Below are 15,982 nucleotides of genomic sequence, written 5' to 3'. Positions count from 1 at the left end.
GAAGCAGCCTCTTCCTAAACTATGCTGGATTTTGCAACCAAATTCCTTTTCACTCAGGCTTAAAGCAACACAGATAGTTAAGAAAATGTTCCCAGTAGGGTCTAGAACATTTAAAATTAGTCCACTGAGTGGCATGACACTGTTGCAACCCCATTTGCAGTAATCTATGCCTAAATATTGATTCAATTGTTTCTTAAAACAAACAAAACTACTGCATTCAGGAAGCAACAAGAGAAGCACTTGCTGAATTCAATTTAACTATCAGGGAAGAAGGAAAAAATAGTATCTGAACTCTAAGTTGCAGATAATCCAAATTCTGTGCTATTTGGGGTTTGCATGTAAAGTTCTGCGTACAATTTAAACACAGCCTTTTTTGTTGGTGCCAATTTTACAACTGTACAGAAAGGTGGCCTTTGAAGTTGCTAATAGACAAGTTTCAGGGATTCTTGCTTTAAGATCAGGTTTTTAACATGAATTTACCACTGTCAGGACTAGAACGTTCATGCCATTTCAGACACTGAGCAGTGTTTTGGAAACTTTACTGCTTTAGCAATGCATTGCTGAAGCCAGTGCAACAAGTGGAATCGAAGCTGGAAGATCTGTAGCATCTTGCAGGGAGTCTGATCATACGTTTGGCATATGCTCAGCAGAACCTGGGAGAAAGACAGGCACAGAATGCTATCTGCTGGAGTCTGATCTATTTGTTAATGTTCCAGAAAAATCATCCTCTTAGGAACAAGCAATATTTATGACTGGACTTAAATTGCTGTTCCTCGTTTCAAAAAGTCTTTCTCAACAAAGATAATAAAACACTCGCTTCTGGCCATATATATGACTGACATCATCCACACCAAAAATAGAAGTAAAAATAAAAATATTTTTTCCCAGCCATCTCACCTTCCTGACTGAGGCCGAAGTTTTGAAATTGAACTTGGATAAAAAGTTAAACTTTCAATGACAGAAACGTTGCCAAGCTCACTAAGCAAACATGACTTGCTCAAATATTCACAGTAATCGGTTTTGTGTCCTGCTGATGTTCAAATAGGAAAATAATACTGCAAACTCCATTCTATTTTATAAACAGCCAACATTAGTTCAGATTTTATAACAACAAACTAGTGCTAAAGCTTCTTTTTACAGTCTTAAGTGTATGCACGTAATGCTTCCCATCTCCCACCGAGCCCGAATGCGCTATACTTGCATACTGAGACTATAGTTAAAAAAATCAAAAAATTTCAAAATTCAACTTCCCAGACAAAAAAAGGAGATTCTTGTTGAATCCAACACATTACTTCTGCCTCACAGAGAAGCAGCTGACAAGTTATACAGGACAAAGCATTGTATACAGGTATAATCCTAAGCATGGTAGCTGTCAAGTTGTATTTTTCTCTGCAACCTCTCCACGTACCTGGTGATGCCCAAGTCTCCATAAAGCACACAAAGGCGTTTCCTATGCACCGGTACACAACCTCTCAATCGCTCAAGTTTTACTGAGCCAATGATGAGGTTCTGTCAACGCAGTGGTTTGCAACCGCAGTGACAGTCACCCAGGAGGGAAGAGAGACCTGAAGTCATTTTGGTTTCCAACACAGACCAAGATTTTATGTATTAAAAAAAAAAAGGAACTGCTGCTAGTCTCAAAATGAGCATAGGAAAGAAAGTCTAAAGCAGCTTCTTCCCAATTAATATCTGGGGAACTGTAGTAAAGAGAAACATCTGGAGAATTCAGCAGCAAGTAAAGAAGAACAAATGCATGTCATGTACTAGTTCACTGCTTTGAGCATACCTGTCCTACAGCATGGACTCCAAAGCAAAGCATTAGTTTTTCTGCTGTCCACACAAATAGTCCTCCCATCTACTCCTAGCAATGACAAACAAGTATCAAACCTCAGCAAAACATGTCCAGATGCTCTTCTCTTGCTGCATAGCCCCAAAGATGTTCTCACAGTCTCTTAGCATTGCGTTAAGACAAGAGATACATAGAAGAAGGCATCCTCCCTCAGAAACTAGCATTCATGGACAAGAGGGTCTTAACAGGCTGTCAAAAATCATATGGGCAGGTGTTATGTTAGAGACAACCATGCTAATGAATCAGTTTATATCATGATGTGACCAGAAGATGCTCAGAGTCAATATATGAACCTGTTATACAGTCCCAATTCCTGTAGTCCGAAACAAGCTCCAAGGCTAATGCTAAGAAAGAATTACAATACAGTATTCTTGAACAGAGCTTTGTATGGAAACCATTTTAAAATAAAAGCATTACTGGGGACTTTATTGTGCAACAGCTGTTAAATTTTGAATGCATATTCCATCTCAAATGAAGTACATTTTGTTACCCTACAAAAGCCTCATAATCCATACAAACAGGTCCCAAGAACATTCCTCAAAGTCATGCACTACAGCATATCTCCTTTAAAAAGAAAACTCCGTGTCCCAATATGATATTGTAATATTGACCCCACAAAATCCTCGGAATCAGAAAAACACAAATGCACACCAGAATCTTTACCAAGATCTACCAACTACCTTCTGGATGGGCCCTGCAGCCTTTACACACACTTTCTGCATATGTAAGAACTACAGTCCCAAAGAGTGAGTATGGTTGGAGGTACTGAGCTGGCTGCATCGAGAACTTAACAGCGCTCCACATCCTCCCTCACTGCACACAGACTTCCTCAGGAAAAAAAAAAAAAATCAGGATAACCAGGCCAGAGGCCAATGCTTACAAAGATCCCATAGCCATTGTTCAGAGAAAACATGTCACTTGCATCATTCCCCACATGCAATAAGCTCTGAAGCTCTGGCTGACTGAGTTGTGCCTCTGAGGACCAGCGCCAGATGTGCTCTATCTCCAGATGCCAGGAGTTCCACACCCTGGGGAGCAGCAGCCAGAGTTATTTTCCATGAGCTGTAATTATTATAGCAGTATGGAGAAGGGCTGGATGTGTTGAGGTGATAATCCCAAAGGTAAATGAATCCTAGATCACTTAAATCTTTTGCAGATAACAATGAAGACCTTAATTTGGACCGTGCAAGTTGAGAGACGATTTGGAACAGAGGTCACAGATGTAAAGTACTTCTACCTACTCATCTTCTCTCTGTTGTGCACATGGCTGAACACCAAACAGCAATCCTCAAATGTAAGTTGTACCTTCTCCATTTTTACCAATTCTACCATGGGCAGGCAATGTTAGCTGAACCACATGCTAAGGGGACAGCAAGCAGTCTCCTCAAGCTGCCAGAAAAAGGAGGGTGGTGGTTTTTTGTTTTGTTTTTCTTCCATTCAACAATGCTGTCTCATCATCCTACTTAGAGAAGTAACCCAACAAGTTTCCAAGAGCTCTCTTGACCACTGTTTTTAATTACACACCTACACACATTACAGCCTTTAGCAATCGTGGTTCTTCAGACAGTGGGAAAAAAAGCAGAAAGCAAGCAGGTAAAAAAAAGTCATACAAAACATCCCTGCCTAGAAGAGCTTACAAGCTAAGAAACACTACCGACACAGAAGAAAGTTACACCATGTAGAAATTATAAAATAAAGACTGAAAAAGTTTTGGAAAGTGTTGGTTACACAAGATAAAAGATTATGCTGCACAAAATTGATCAGGTATACAATTCTCATTAATAAAACACATCTTCCTACCTTTTCAGGGACACTTTCCCTATTGTTCTGCTAGTTTGCAGCTTCATTTTCTTCTCATGAAACACCATTTACTGAGAGACTAACACACCGAAGTCAAATGGAGCAGGTTTATTACCAGAACATGGAGCAGGTTTATTACCAGAACGTTATTTAAAAAGCATTGGTATAGGAAAAGATTACTCCAAGGTGCTTCTCGAGTAAAGCACTCCAAGATGCAATCAGGGAGATCATTTACATATCGCTGTCACCTTTTCTAAGATGAAAAGCTGGAGTTCACAGACTTACGGGCATGCTTCAGTAACAATACCAAGAAGAAACCCAGGTGTACTGAATTCCAGCACAACGCCTAGCAACTGTGAAACTTTCCTCCTTAAACTCCCATATAAAGACACGGAGTTGAAGTTACACAAAAAAGCATTTTTTCCCCCTTAGAAATGGAAGGTTATTGAATAACACAAACATTAGAATGGAGGGAAAAAAAAACAGAGCAGGAGAAACTGGTTAATCAAGTATTTAAGCACATAAAAACATACATATTGTATACACACTCACATACACATACATACAGGGAACGCATTCCCCTCTCAAACATCTCACACACTTCCCCACGTACGTTCTTCAGCATAAGCTCACCAGGACCTTGTAAGAGATTTCTTCTGCCTATGTCAGCACTTCTGTGAACTATGAGCAAATCTGTCTCTGCTCTGGGGAATTCAGTTATCTGGTAGCACATTTCAACTCTGAGTAACTACCAGTCAGTAAACAAAACCCAAGCATATTCCAGTCCTCTGGCTCAAGCAAAATGTGTTCACTTTCCACAAATGTCTTGAAGGCTCTTTAAAGCACTGAAATTCGCAAACAGCAGAATGACCTCTGTGTTAACAGGCATGCAACACATGGGTTTTGTCACAACCATTTGGGATTCCTTCAAGTAGAAGGATTACCGCCCCTCACCCCCAGTGAACATGTTGGCGTCTACTGCTTTGACAGCAGAAGGGAAGTTCTGAAGTAGCTACAGTAACTTCATGGCCAACTCCCTGCCCTTTAAAGTAAAAGTCTTTCCAGCCGAGCATTTCATTTTTGCTTGCAGTCAGATGTGACGGTAGTGACCAGTGGGAAATGAACAGAGACAAGAAAAACACTTGAGAGAACAAACTAATCGCAATGTACGTCACATCTTTGAGCAGTAACAGACACCTGGCCTTGAACACCTCCAGGGACGGGGCACTCACAGCTTCTGGGCAGCCTGGCAAGAGCCTCACCACCCTCTGAGTGAAGAATTTTTTCCTTACAGCTGATCTAAACCCACCCTCTGTCAATTTAAAACCACTATCACCACACCCCCTGACAAAGAGTCCCTCCCCAGCTCTCCTGCAGCCCCCTTTAGGCACTGGCAGGCTGCTGTGATGTCTCCTCGGGGCCTTCTCTCCTCCAGGCCAAACAACCCCAGACCCCTCGCCTTTCTCTTCACAGCCAGCCTTCTACTTCTTCAGCCCTCTGATCATCCTCACGGCCCTCCTCTGGACTCAGTCTAATACATCCATGTCCTTCTCATACCAGAGGCCCCAGAGCTGGACACAGGGCTCCAGATGGGGTCTCATGAGAGCAGAGCAGAGGGGGAGAATCCCCTCCCTCACCCTGATGCCCACACTGCTTTTGGTGCAGCCCAGGGTACGGGAGGCTTTCTGAGCTGCAAGTGCACCTTGCTGGCTCACACCGAGCTCTCATTAACCAACAACCCCAGGTCCTTCTCCTGAGAGCACACAATTCAAAGTTCAAATGGTTCGCCTTGGTTCTGCAGGCAAGCTACAGAGCTCACTCCTGCAGTTGTTTGTCTGCAGCTCTTCCGTAACACCTCCTGACAGTGGCGTATTTACTGCAAATATTATCCAATGCTGACGTAAATTTTTGCTGTTTTGTGTGCGTTTCTCCCAGTCACGTCATTAGCCACAATATTGACCAAAATTTTGATCTCCCTTAGAGTTTGATTTACACTGTTCAAAAAAAAAAAAAAAAAAAAAAAAAGTCCCCAGGAATATATCCTGTCTCCTTACGGCATGCATTGTTTCTTCTCATAGTCCCCATATCTGACTTTTGCAATTGAAAAATGCAGCTTTTGATGGCATCACAGAAAACGCTCTCCTTCTGTACACAAGCTCCCAAGTCAGAGCTGCCATCTAGTGTAGTGGGGCCTTGTGGTTCAGGGTGGGTTGGAAGGGGGTTATAAAGAAAGTTTTGACGGGATGAAGATCATGCAGGTTTTGAGGAAGGCAAAAGGGAAAGCCTTGCAAATGATCCAAGTTCAATTTATTGAGGCTTCACTATGGTTTTGCCTGCAATAGCCACTCCCTACCTAAATCTCACCATGAAGTTTGCCTAAATCGGTCCAGATGTTCAACTGTTTCTGGGTATACACTTTCTAGCACTTAAACACCTGCAAACTGAGTTTTAAAGCATGGATAAGTCAGTCTTAGCTTTATCCAGATAGTAAAAACAAGCTGTGAAAACCCAGACAGACAAAAATCCTCCATAGTACAGATTTCTTTCACTCAACTATTGAAGACTCAAAAAATGTATAGATTTTTTTTTTAAACCCTCCACAGCTGTGTAGACCCTCTATGTATAAAGTGCTACCCATGTTTATTTCCATCCTCTTGACTCTGACTTGGGAATGTGAACTCTAACACAGCAGTTTAATTTGCTTTCATAGATTTTGCAAAACACACATCCAGGTAGGTTACCAATACTCTTTTCTGATACTAATGCATTTTCCTCTAAAAAAAAAAAAAAAATTTAAACACATACTTTAAGCTTCCAATTCTTAAGTAGAGGAAGCAACGAGAAAAATCTAAAGAAAGAAAAAAAACACTATTTATATGAGAAATTACATCAAAATTCATTGATGTAAGCAGGCAGCTCTGATCTGAACTTCTCAACTGATCCAGAATCAGAAAATTTTCAATGACTAAAATGAAACTAAAGTGTGATAGAGAAAACAGATAATTCTGTGGCCCGAGTGACCTTCCTTAAATGGGTTCAAATTCATAAGTAGACCACACTTTACCTGAAATAACTGAAGTTACATAAATGAAAGAAAGCCTCTGAAGCAACTTTAAACCAAGGCAAAATTTGCACAACACATGCGTATCAGTCACAACATATTACACTGCGTAATTTATGATTTAGTGGTCAAAGGTGACACTGTCTATAAAACAAATGATTCATTTTTTTAGTTTAAATTCTGCTCTTTTTAAAAAGTTCAAGGAACAGCATTCTGGCTTTTGTATTAATGTTCTGTCTTAGCACTTTTAGCTTATGTATATTATGCAGACATCCCCTATAGTTACACATCAGGTAATAAATCTCATAACCTTCCATTCCTTCTGAATTATTCACCATCATCAGTCAGCTTCTTATCCAAAAGCCAAACTCTTTCTTTTTAAATTCCTTTATAATGAAAGGAAAAACAAATACAAATATAGATGTCTAAAAAGGAATATAACATGCTCCAAAGAAATTAAGCTTTAGGTGGCATATGCCAGCTACTCCAGAAAGGTAAAAAGCTCACAGAGATGCACCAGGGAGGGAAACCTGCAAAACACCCACGGCACGCACAGCCCAGCTCCTTCCTCCAGCAGCATGCAACAACATAAAAATGTGGTACTGCAGAACACCACTGTCACACAAAGTTCACTTTTTTTCGCTTTTTCTCTCACAGCAAGGTCAAACCCACATCTTTAAGAACCACCTGGAGAAAACAGCCTGGCAGAAGTGGGGCATGCAGTGGAGTACATGGGCACAGAAGTTTAAGGTCAGGATATCCTATGGATATTTTACAGCAATACAAGTTATCACAAAGACATTTTGCTCAGCTGATCCACAACTGATACATTGTCAGTTAGGCACTCATGTTGTTTTTTGTTTGTTTGTTTTTAATTCATATGAAGACAAGTACACCTGTTAAGCTTAGGGTTACATTTTCCTCTCAATTTACAATGATATTACAGGAAACGACCTTCTTGACAGCCATGCTCTACAGCATGAAATTTTGCATAAAAAAAAAAATAACTTTGAATTACATTTCTGGTCTTCTGAGCATTTTTCTACCCTCTGAATTCCAGCTAGGACAGTTTTAATTTGGAACAAATAAAGAAACAAACAAACAGCAACAACCAGAAAGAATGTGTTCATACAAAACGCAAACCAATAGAAGTACAAGGACTGGACAAAGTATTCATGAATCGAATCCAAGTGAAACTGAAATCTGCACAGAAGGTACACTGAAGTTATTGATAAGGATTTAAGAGGATTCCTGCCGTTTGGCATAACCTGTGCTTAACTCAAAACCCGACGTTTCGGAAGTTTGTAAGTTAAAGTAGCACTGTACCATCAAATTCTCACATTCTCCACTCCTTTTCTCTTTGGTTTAGTTAAAACAGCACAGAAGAGTAGAAAAGAAAATGAGCATCACTACAACATGATTTTGTAGATGTTATCTGGTCCCCAAACACACAAAAAAATACAAGAAACTAACTCAACAGGTCCACTCAATCAGCCAATCTTCCTCATCAGCCAAGAGGTTTGGAAACACTATGTAGACAATGCTTCCTTCACACTCTAGCTTTTTTTTTTTTTTAATAAATTATAACGATAAAAAAAAAAACACACCTCAAACATCACAGAAAGAAGAGGCCAAGCTTCTGTCTTCACTTGCAGCCACCTCCTACTTCAGATCAAACCTATTCTTGCAGACTGAGTATCTAGAGTCCCTCAAGGCTAATTTAACACCTTCATTATCGTATGTACTAAGTCACTTGCAAAAAGAAGGTTTAGATTGATGAATCAGATTTAATGCAACAACACTGAAATTAACATCAACATAAACTCATGACAACCCAAAAGAAGGACAGCAGAGAACCTCTGAAATCATAAAAAAAAAAAAAAGATATTAAATACTGAGCCTAATATAGCTACATAGTCCACAAGTCAGCTGCCTCAGATAAAGCTCAAGCCAGTGGTGGTCCTCTATGAATGAAAGGACAGAACCCCCAGATTAATTATTCTGGGAAAGCTCAATTTCCTTATGTATTAAATAATAGATGCTATGCTAGCAGAATATTCAGAATTATCAAATGCACTTCAGAAACCCAAAGTGCCAAATGATATTCAACAACTACATTATTAAGCAGGGGCACTACTAAATACATATATCAATATTTGATGGTTGCAGACCATTCACAACTGCACTGGGAACTTGCTATTGCATCTGCTGTCAGCACACTGACCTGAAATGAAACAATACCTGTAGCTGATTATATATTTTTAAATATTGTTTGATATATTCTTATTCCCAACAGGCCTGCCTGAACCTAAGACTGTCCTCTTTCAGCTAATTTAATGCAACACAATCACAGAAGTTATTTATTTGTTTAAAAGTTGTTTTGGTTGCTTTAACTATTTTATTATCCGCAACAAACTAACCAGTTGAATCCTAACGTGTGAATTTATTTGTGTCCTTGCAAGTCACCATGGATTTACAATTAATATAAAACCACAACCTCACATCTGCCTGTGCTGGCAGGTAAAGGACAAGTCAAGAAAGAGCAAAGCAATCCGCAGCAATCAAATCAAGCAATCAAATTAAAAATCCTGTTTATAACACGGACCCTCAGCACCCTTACCAATGCATCATCCATTCTTTAAACTCCTTGGAACATCACAGTAGAAGTTTGTGGCTTGACAGATAGTTTCCATCTATTCTTTAGTGAGCAGAAACCGCAGAGATGAAACACTGGTGAGTTCCACATTCTATTTTTTCCAAGAGAGAGAAGGAACCAAAAGAATTGTTGGCCCATAAACTCCTAACGAAAAACCGTACTGAACAATACCCTCTGGGGCATACTTCCAATTTTCTCTCTTCCTCTCACCACAACAGTTTAATCACCCACAATCTCAAATGCTGCTCAAAATATCCCTTAACTCTATTAGGATACATTCCATGGCCTAACTTAATGAGCGTAGGGCTCTCCAGAAGTGTTTTTCTAGTTCAGAAGTCCCAGATATGTACTGTCAGATGCACATCTTTGACACCTTCACAACATCCCAAGTGTCCAAACAGCACGGGACTTTGGCCAGCCAGTGTCTCCAGCCTATATTCTCATTACCTGGTCATGCCCTAAGTGAACTTCATCTCTCAAGGATCAGGTTGACACCTATTTGATACCTATTGAGTTGTTCACAGAGATCCCAAGCAAAAAATAACAATTTCCTTCAAGTATTCTCAATGCTGTGTTTTTTCTCACCCATATCAACACACAGAAGAAATTCTGTACTAAAAAATAGTCAGATATTTTGAATGTTTAATAGCTCTTATGTTAAAGATGTAAGGGGAAAAGTAAGAGGATTTCTTTGAAAAAAAGTTACCTACAATGTGCAGCTTCTTTCTAACAATAGATTTAAACCTAGTCATTGTTCTCAACCTCAACAAAGCAGGTTGCTTTCACACAATATACTAAGTTCACAAAAAATACAGACCTAATATGAAACTAAACAAATTGAACTGTTGCCATTAAAGCTATTTCTGAAAATCATCAAGAGTGATTTATTATTCTTGTTTATGCTTTGACAAAAAGAGGACAACTGCTTTTAACTTTACATTACTGGCCAAATTTTGATGAAATACATTCACACTCTTCTACAGTATTAACTTTGTGTGTCAAACTGATATATGTATTATGTAAACATCTACCATAAGAGTAAATTTAAAGCATCCAGAACTAATGAATGAATTCAAACACCATACCAAAAAGAGAGAGAAACCTTTGTGTCTGGACAGAGAAGCAGCAGTGCTCTGAAAACACGAACTTAAACTTCATAGTTAGTCTGAAGTTCCAGCATTTCTTCACTAGTTCAGCGGATTGATGACCATAATTTGTGACAGACCCTGAGACCATGCTACTAGTAGCTACTAGGAAAATAGCTCCCGAAACCAGCGACAGACTGACTGAAACAGCTCTGAAGTTGTAGGGACTCCTACGTAGCACATTCCCTCATCATAAAAGTAGCACATGTTCTATCTTGCTGCGTTCTGTGTTTAAGCAGAGTGATAAGTTTCATTACTTTTAGCTTATCTCAAGAAAAGTGCTATGAATTAAAAGCCATTTTAGTGCTGTGCTCAACTGCACTTTTTATTTCACACTGCATCCCTGGTTTCAAACTTTCATAAATCACCCACACACTTCTCTGTTCAGCTTTCCTTATCTTGCTTTTCTTAATGTTAGGCAAATAATCATTCCATTAAATAAAATTATGATATAGTCCCACAATTTTGTCAAGCATTCTCATACACCACAAACAACAGCTAACCAAGCTCCTGTGAGTTTAAGAGCAACTCTTGCTTAAGATAACTTTTTAGCGAGACTTATTTCAAACGCATTTAGGTTTCAAGAGCTACACGTAAAACATCTGTTATACAGTATAAAGCATTTGGAACTTAAAATATTTTCTGAAAAACAAAACAAAACAAGACATGTAATAATGTAACAGTAACATGCTATAGTTATCCTGTTCCTGAATACTTCAACAGGCAAATGAACCCCCCTTCAAGGAAGTGCTAAATGCAATAATCATTTTGTCTCACCTCGGTGAAAACAGTCCATCATAACACACATCTTGACTATCACTATTTCAAGCCACATAAATAAAACCTCTCCTGACACGACCACATACAGAGCAAGGACATTACTCCACAGCAAAAATTATTTCATGGCCAAAGTATTCAGAATCTATTATAACACGCTAAACTTAGCAGAAGCTTTAACACTAGAGAAGTTCCAACACATCCCCCACCTTGCAGAGATCTATTTACATATTTGTAAGATAAGCACATCAAAATAATTTCAAGAGGTAGAAGTCCCTCAAAGTCAGGCATCTGCTTCGATTCTCAGGAATGGAAACAGAAAGCACGAGCCTCTTCAGATTGTTTACAGCTGGTCTGTCTCACATGCATGAAAAACACGCTGTAATTCTTCGAACTTGGAGGGATCACAGCTTTATAAACATGTCTGGAAGGTGGAAATACAGTACATATTACACCTCTCTGACGTTTTGCAGTCTACAAATACAGAACATACTGATAACCAAGACTACTCCACTGAAAATGTGGGGAGCCCCTCATAGTACATTCATGCTCTTCCCAAAAGGACAGATGAGCTGTCCTTAAAAGCACCATCAGACCAACCTAACAAAGAATCACATACCTTCCTACTAAGTACTCAGAACAAAAGCAATGTCACAAAGATTTATAACCAAGACTCTTCAGCTAATTACTAAAAACCAGCACATTTGTAGAGGAGTTTTTCCACCCATTTTTCAGGAAGGTGACTCTTGATACAGAACGTATACTATATTAAAAGAATCACTGGCTCTAATACGAGGTGAATCAAATCCAACCTTCAAGTTACAACATATTTCTTAGTTTTACTGTGAACTGCATTACATTTCTTCCCTAGGAGTTCCAAAAGCAAACTTACCTCCTTTTTAAAATGTTCCTTTCGATTAGAGTCCATAATATCGACAAATAAATGTGTGGATACCCTCAAGGAGCACTATCAGCCTGTTCTCTCTCCATTTAAGACACCCTAGAAGTTAACTTCCCCCCCCCCTTCCTAAAGCTACATAGCTGAATTCACTCAAGTATGAACTTGAACATCTTTACACAAACAGAAACGCTCAGAATGGAACAAGTCACACTTCAGGTTTTCTGAAACATTTTTAAGAGACCAGGGCGATGTGTATAGATAGAGAAGGTGCAGTCTGAGATGCAAAGGACATCTTTTTCCTATAATTATGGCAGAATAAGCAAGGCGCAGCATACACCTGCGTACAGTTCCAACTAAAAACAGCGAGCAACGATGCCAGCAGAAAACGGTCAGTTCTCCTGCTCTAAATGACAGTTCTAATAATTACAGATGGTTTCTAAAGGTGGGTGGCCTAATAAAAAAGGCCCTGAGGTGATGTTCTGCCAGCCTTGGCCGCGCTGCCGAGTTTTCTAAACTGCCTAGGAAATTGCAACAATTAGGCTTCAGCTTGCTAAAGCGCTCAGGTGATGGATCCAAGGGAGCTGATGGATCCAGGCGGGCCAGATGCAGCAGCAAGAAGCCAGAAGTCTCCCAAAGGAGGATGTTACGAACACGGGACTGAAGCAGTGGAAAAGGAGAGGAACAATCCCCAGACCCTTCCCCAAGGATGTTGGGGACAGAACGCAGCCTTCGTTTATCTCTCCATATACATTTTATTTTTCAAGTGGGAGCACTTTTACTTTAAAGTAGCGTCGTGGATCACTGCGAAGAGCAAGGTCCCAGCAACCTGGGTGCCCAGGTCAGCACACTGGGTGGGAAGGGGGAAGCAAACCGGGCTCGGCGGGGCCGGGGCCCACGCGTGGCAGCCCCCCAGCCCGCCCACAGCCTGACAAACGGAGCCGGGGGGGCTGCGGGGGGGCCCTCGCCTTCCTCCCACCCCCTTCGGCAGCCGTGCCAAGAGGTTTGATTCCGCCTGGGAGCGACACCCGACACCAGCTTCCCCAAACCCCGCAGAAAGCCGCGGCTGGGACCGCGGAAGAAGCACGGCGCAGGGTGGGTTGGGGTTTTTCTGGGGGCACGACTTTTGTGGGTTTTGGTTTTTTTTTTTTTTTTTTTTTTTTTCAACCCTACGAGTTCACCAGAGTTCCCCCGCCTCTGCCCCGGGGGGGAAATACCCTCGGACCCCAAGGACGTGTCCCGAGGGGGTGCAGAAAGAAGGCCCCCCCACTCCCCACCACACACGTGCCTTTAGGGGGAGCAAAGAGGGGTTAGGAGCAGGAGTAGCAACCCACAGCACAAGCACCCCCGCCACCAAAACCCCACTCACCCCAAATCCCGCCCACGTACCCCCCACCAAAACCCCCTCTCACCCCATTCACCCCATCCCGTCCCCATCCCGGGAGGGAAGGAGAGAAGGGGGGGGGGGGATAAGTTTGGCGAAGTCCTACAACAAAAGGGGCTGAGGCTCCCCCCCACCGCCGCCCCCACGGGCCCCGCGGAGCCCAGAAGAACTCACCCCCGGCCGGGCCGGGCTGGCAGCGAAGCAGGGAGGCGGCCAGGAGGCGCAGCAGCAGCAGCAGGAGCGGCGGCGCCGCCGCCTCCATGTTGTGCCGCAGCAGCAGCCGCCGGAGCGTCTCAGGCAGGCTCCATGCTCGGGGCGCTGCGCTCGGCGGGGAGGGAGGCGGGCAAGGGGGGAGGCGCTGGAGACGACCCTCCTCCTCCTCCTCCTTCTCCTCCTCCGCCTCCTCCTGCTCGCACCCGGGGAGGAGCCCCGAGCCCGGCCGCCCCACGCCCGGGGGAGCGGCCCAGGCCCCGAGCCCGTGGATCCGGGGGACGCGGGGCTCTGAGGGGCTGTTGGGGCGGTTCTGTCTTTGAGGCTGTTTGGGGGGGAGTTAGGGGTGTTTTCTTCCTTCTTTACTTCTTCCGTCCTTCTTCCTGTCTTCTTCCCTTCCTTGCCTCCTTTCCCTCTTCTTTCTGGAGCACTTACTCTAAAACCAGGCAGGAGGTTGCAAGGGGGGCAGAGGAAGGGTCAGAAAAAGTTGCTTGCCCCATGTTTAAAAAGAAAGGTTTCTGCAACTGATGTAGAAAAGCAGTGTGCAGATGCATGCTCCTTTACCTGTCTCCAGGAAAAAAGGTGGGTGCCTGCTCCTGGGAGGGGGAATTTTCCTTTCTCTTCTCACCAAAACATTTTCTGAAAACGCTTCTCATCTACCTTACTTCTCAAATAAAGGCACTTTTCAGCAGCAAGTTTGCGTTGCCTGTTCATATAAACGCATTACCAACAAGAAAGGGGCAGAAGCATGTTATACAAAAGTAGAGGCTAAAAAAGATAAAGATGGCACTGACTGGATTTAGACAGATTTCAACAGAGAACACATTTTCCAAAGGAAGGTATCTGCTTTAAGAATAACTCTTTAGGCTAGAAAAAGCCATTGGTGACCAACTGGACCCACACAGCAAACCAAGAGAACTATTCATGGGCATAAACTGCAGTTTCATGCCACATGGAAGTTCATTCTTCACAGTAGCATGGAGCTGGAATAAAATGTTTGAATGTTTCTTTTTAGAGAGTATTCTCACTTGGTACCCCCTTTCCTTCCTGAATCAGCCTACCTCAATTAACAGATTGGGTGGCAGACTTAAAGCTAAAGCAAAGGGGAGAGAGACCAGGCTATGGAGGTAGGCAACTACAGAAAAAAAAAGTCTTACCAGAATGCTTTTTGGGGGGCTTTGATGATAAGACCTCTGCTAAAACATTAATTGCTATCTAAAGTGCTGGCAAATCTAGTAGCAGTCAGGAGGAATGCAGTATTCCTCCAAACTGGATGATGCCATTTTAACCTCAGCTAATAAGTTGTTGGGGTTTGGGGAGAAAATTAAACTTGGGCAACTCCAAAAGGAAGTCTGACCTGTGTGCTGAGAAAGCTGCCTCCCACCTTTTTGCCAGCCCTGCAAGAATTCCTCCAGCAAAACCTGGGAGAGCAAAGCTGTGACATTCCTGAAATATCGGACACATACATTTGTGAGGAAGTAAAAAACTGGTTAAAAATACCTTATTGGAATAGCAACAACATAGTGTTACACTTTTCTTTTTTCTTTTCCTAATAGAAGAAAGAGGCACTCCTTTCAGAGAAGGTTGCATGCACACAGCACCCAAGTAGGACTCCAAGAACAGAGCCAAGAAAACGTAGGTGAAACAAGGCATTGAGTAACCCCCTGGGCAAGTCACAGTCTAGCATTTCATCAGTTTCTCCTTTCATGAAAGGGGCAGGGGGAATAATTTTCCTTTCATCCTGTCCACATAGTGTAAAAGAAGCTGCAGCAGGTTTAGGGCCCGCCTATAGGAAGAAGGAAGAGGAGAAATGCAGACTGCAAGCCCAGCACACCCCCTCGAAGTTGCAAGCAGGCCAGTTCTTGCATTCTGCCATTGTGGTCATCCCTGACGGAGAAAGGAGGGAAGTGCAGAGGCATAGAAGGGAAAACAAAGAGCCCAGCTGTATGTGAACTCTGAGGGATGTCCTTCGGGGTAGCCTAGCCATCCCACCACAGCTGGAAAACTTGGCTTGACTGAATTGATTTAAATGCTTTCTATGTATTTACTCCTCCTGGATTTCTCCCTCCTATCCCAGTTTACAGCATCCTTCTCTCCCAGCTGCCAGAGCTGTCTGAGCTCCTGTAGAGCTAAACACTTAATGACAACTGCAGAAGCCCCTAAAGTGAATTTACTGCCTTATAAATGACACACAGGTTTATT

The 15,982-nt window shown here is 42.2% G+C and overlaps 1 protein-coding gene across 2 annotated transcripts in view; it reads right to left on the bottom strand.

Moving 5' to 3' along the window:
- The window catches only part of LRP5 (LDL receptor related protein 5), a 143,837-nt gene extending 129,900 nt beyond the window's left edge, over positions 1-13,937 (bottom strand). Inside the window, exon 1 of one of the 2 annotated variants that reach the window (XM_068683386.1) lies at positions 13,745-13,937. In XM_068683386.1, the coding sequence (XP_068539487.1) occupies positions 13,745-13,832 (88 nt within the window). In that variant the 5' untranslated portion in view covers positions 13,833-13,937. The remainder of the gene's footprint in view (positions 1-13,744) is intronic. The other variant, XM_068683387.1, reaches the window with a different exon arrangement.
- Positions 13,938-15,982: the final 2,045 nt, after the last annotated feature.

The sequence above is a fragment of the Anas acuta genome, chromosome 5, assembly GCF_963932015.1.
Source record: "Anas acuta chromosome 5, bAnaAcu1.1, whole genome shotgun sequence".
Taxonomy (NCBI): domain Eukaryota; kingdom Metazoa; phylum Chordata; class Aves; order Anseriformes; family Anatidae; genus Anas; species Anas acuta.
Note: the sequence above shows the minus strand (reverse complement) of the source record. Positions and strands in the feature narration are given on the sequence as shown.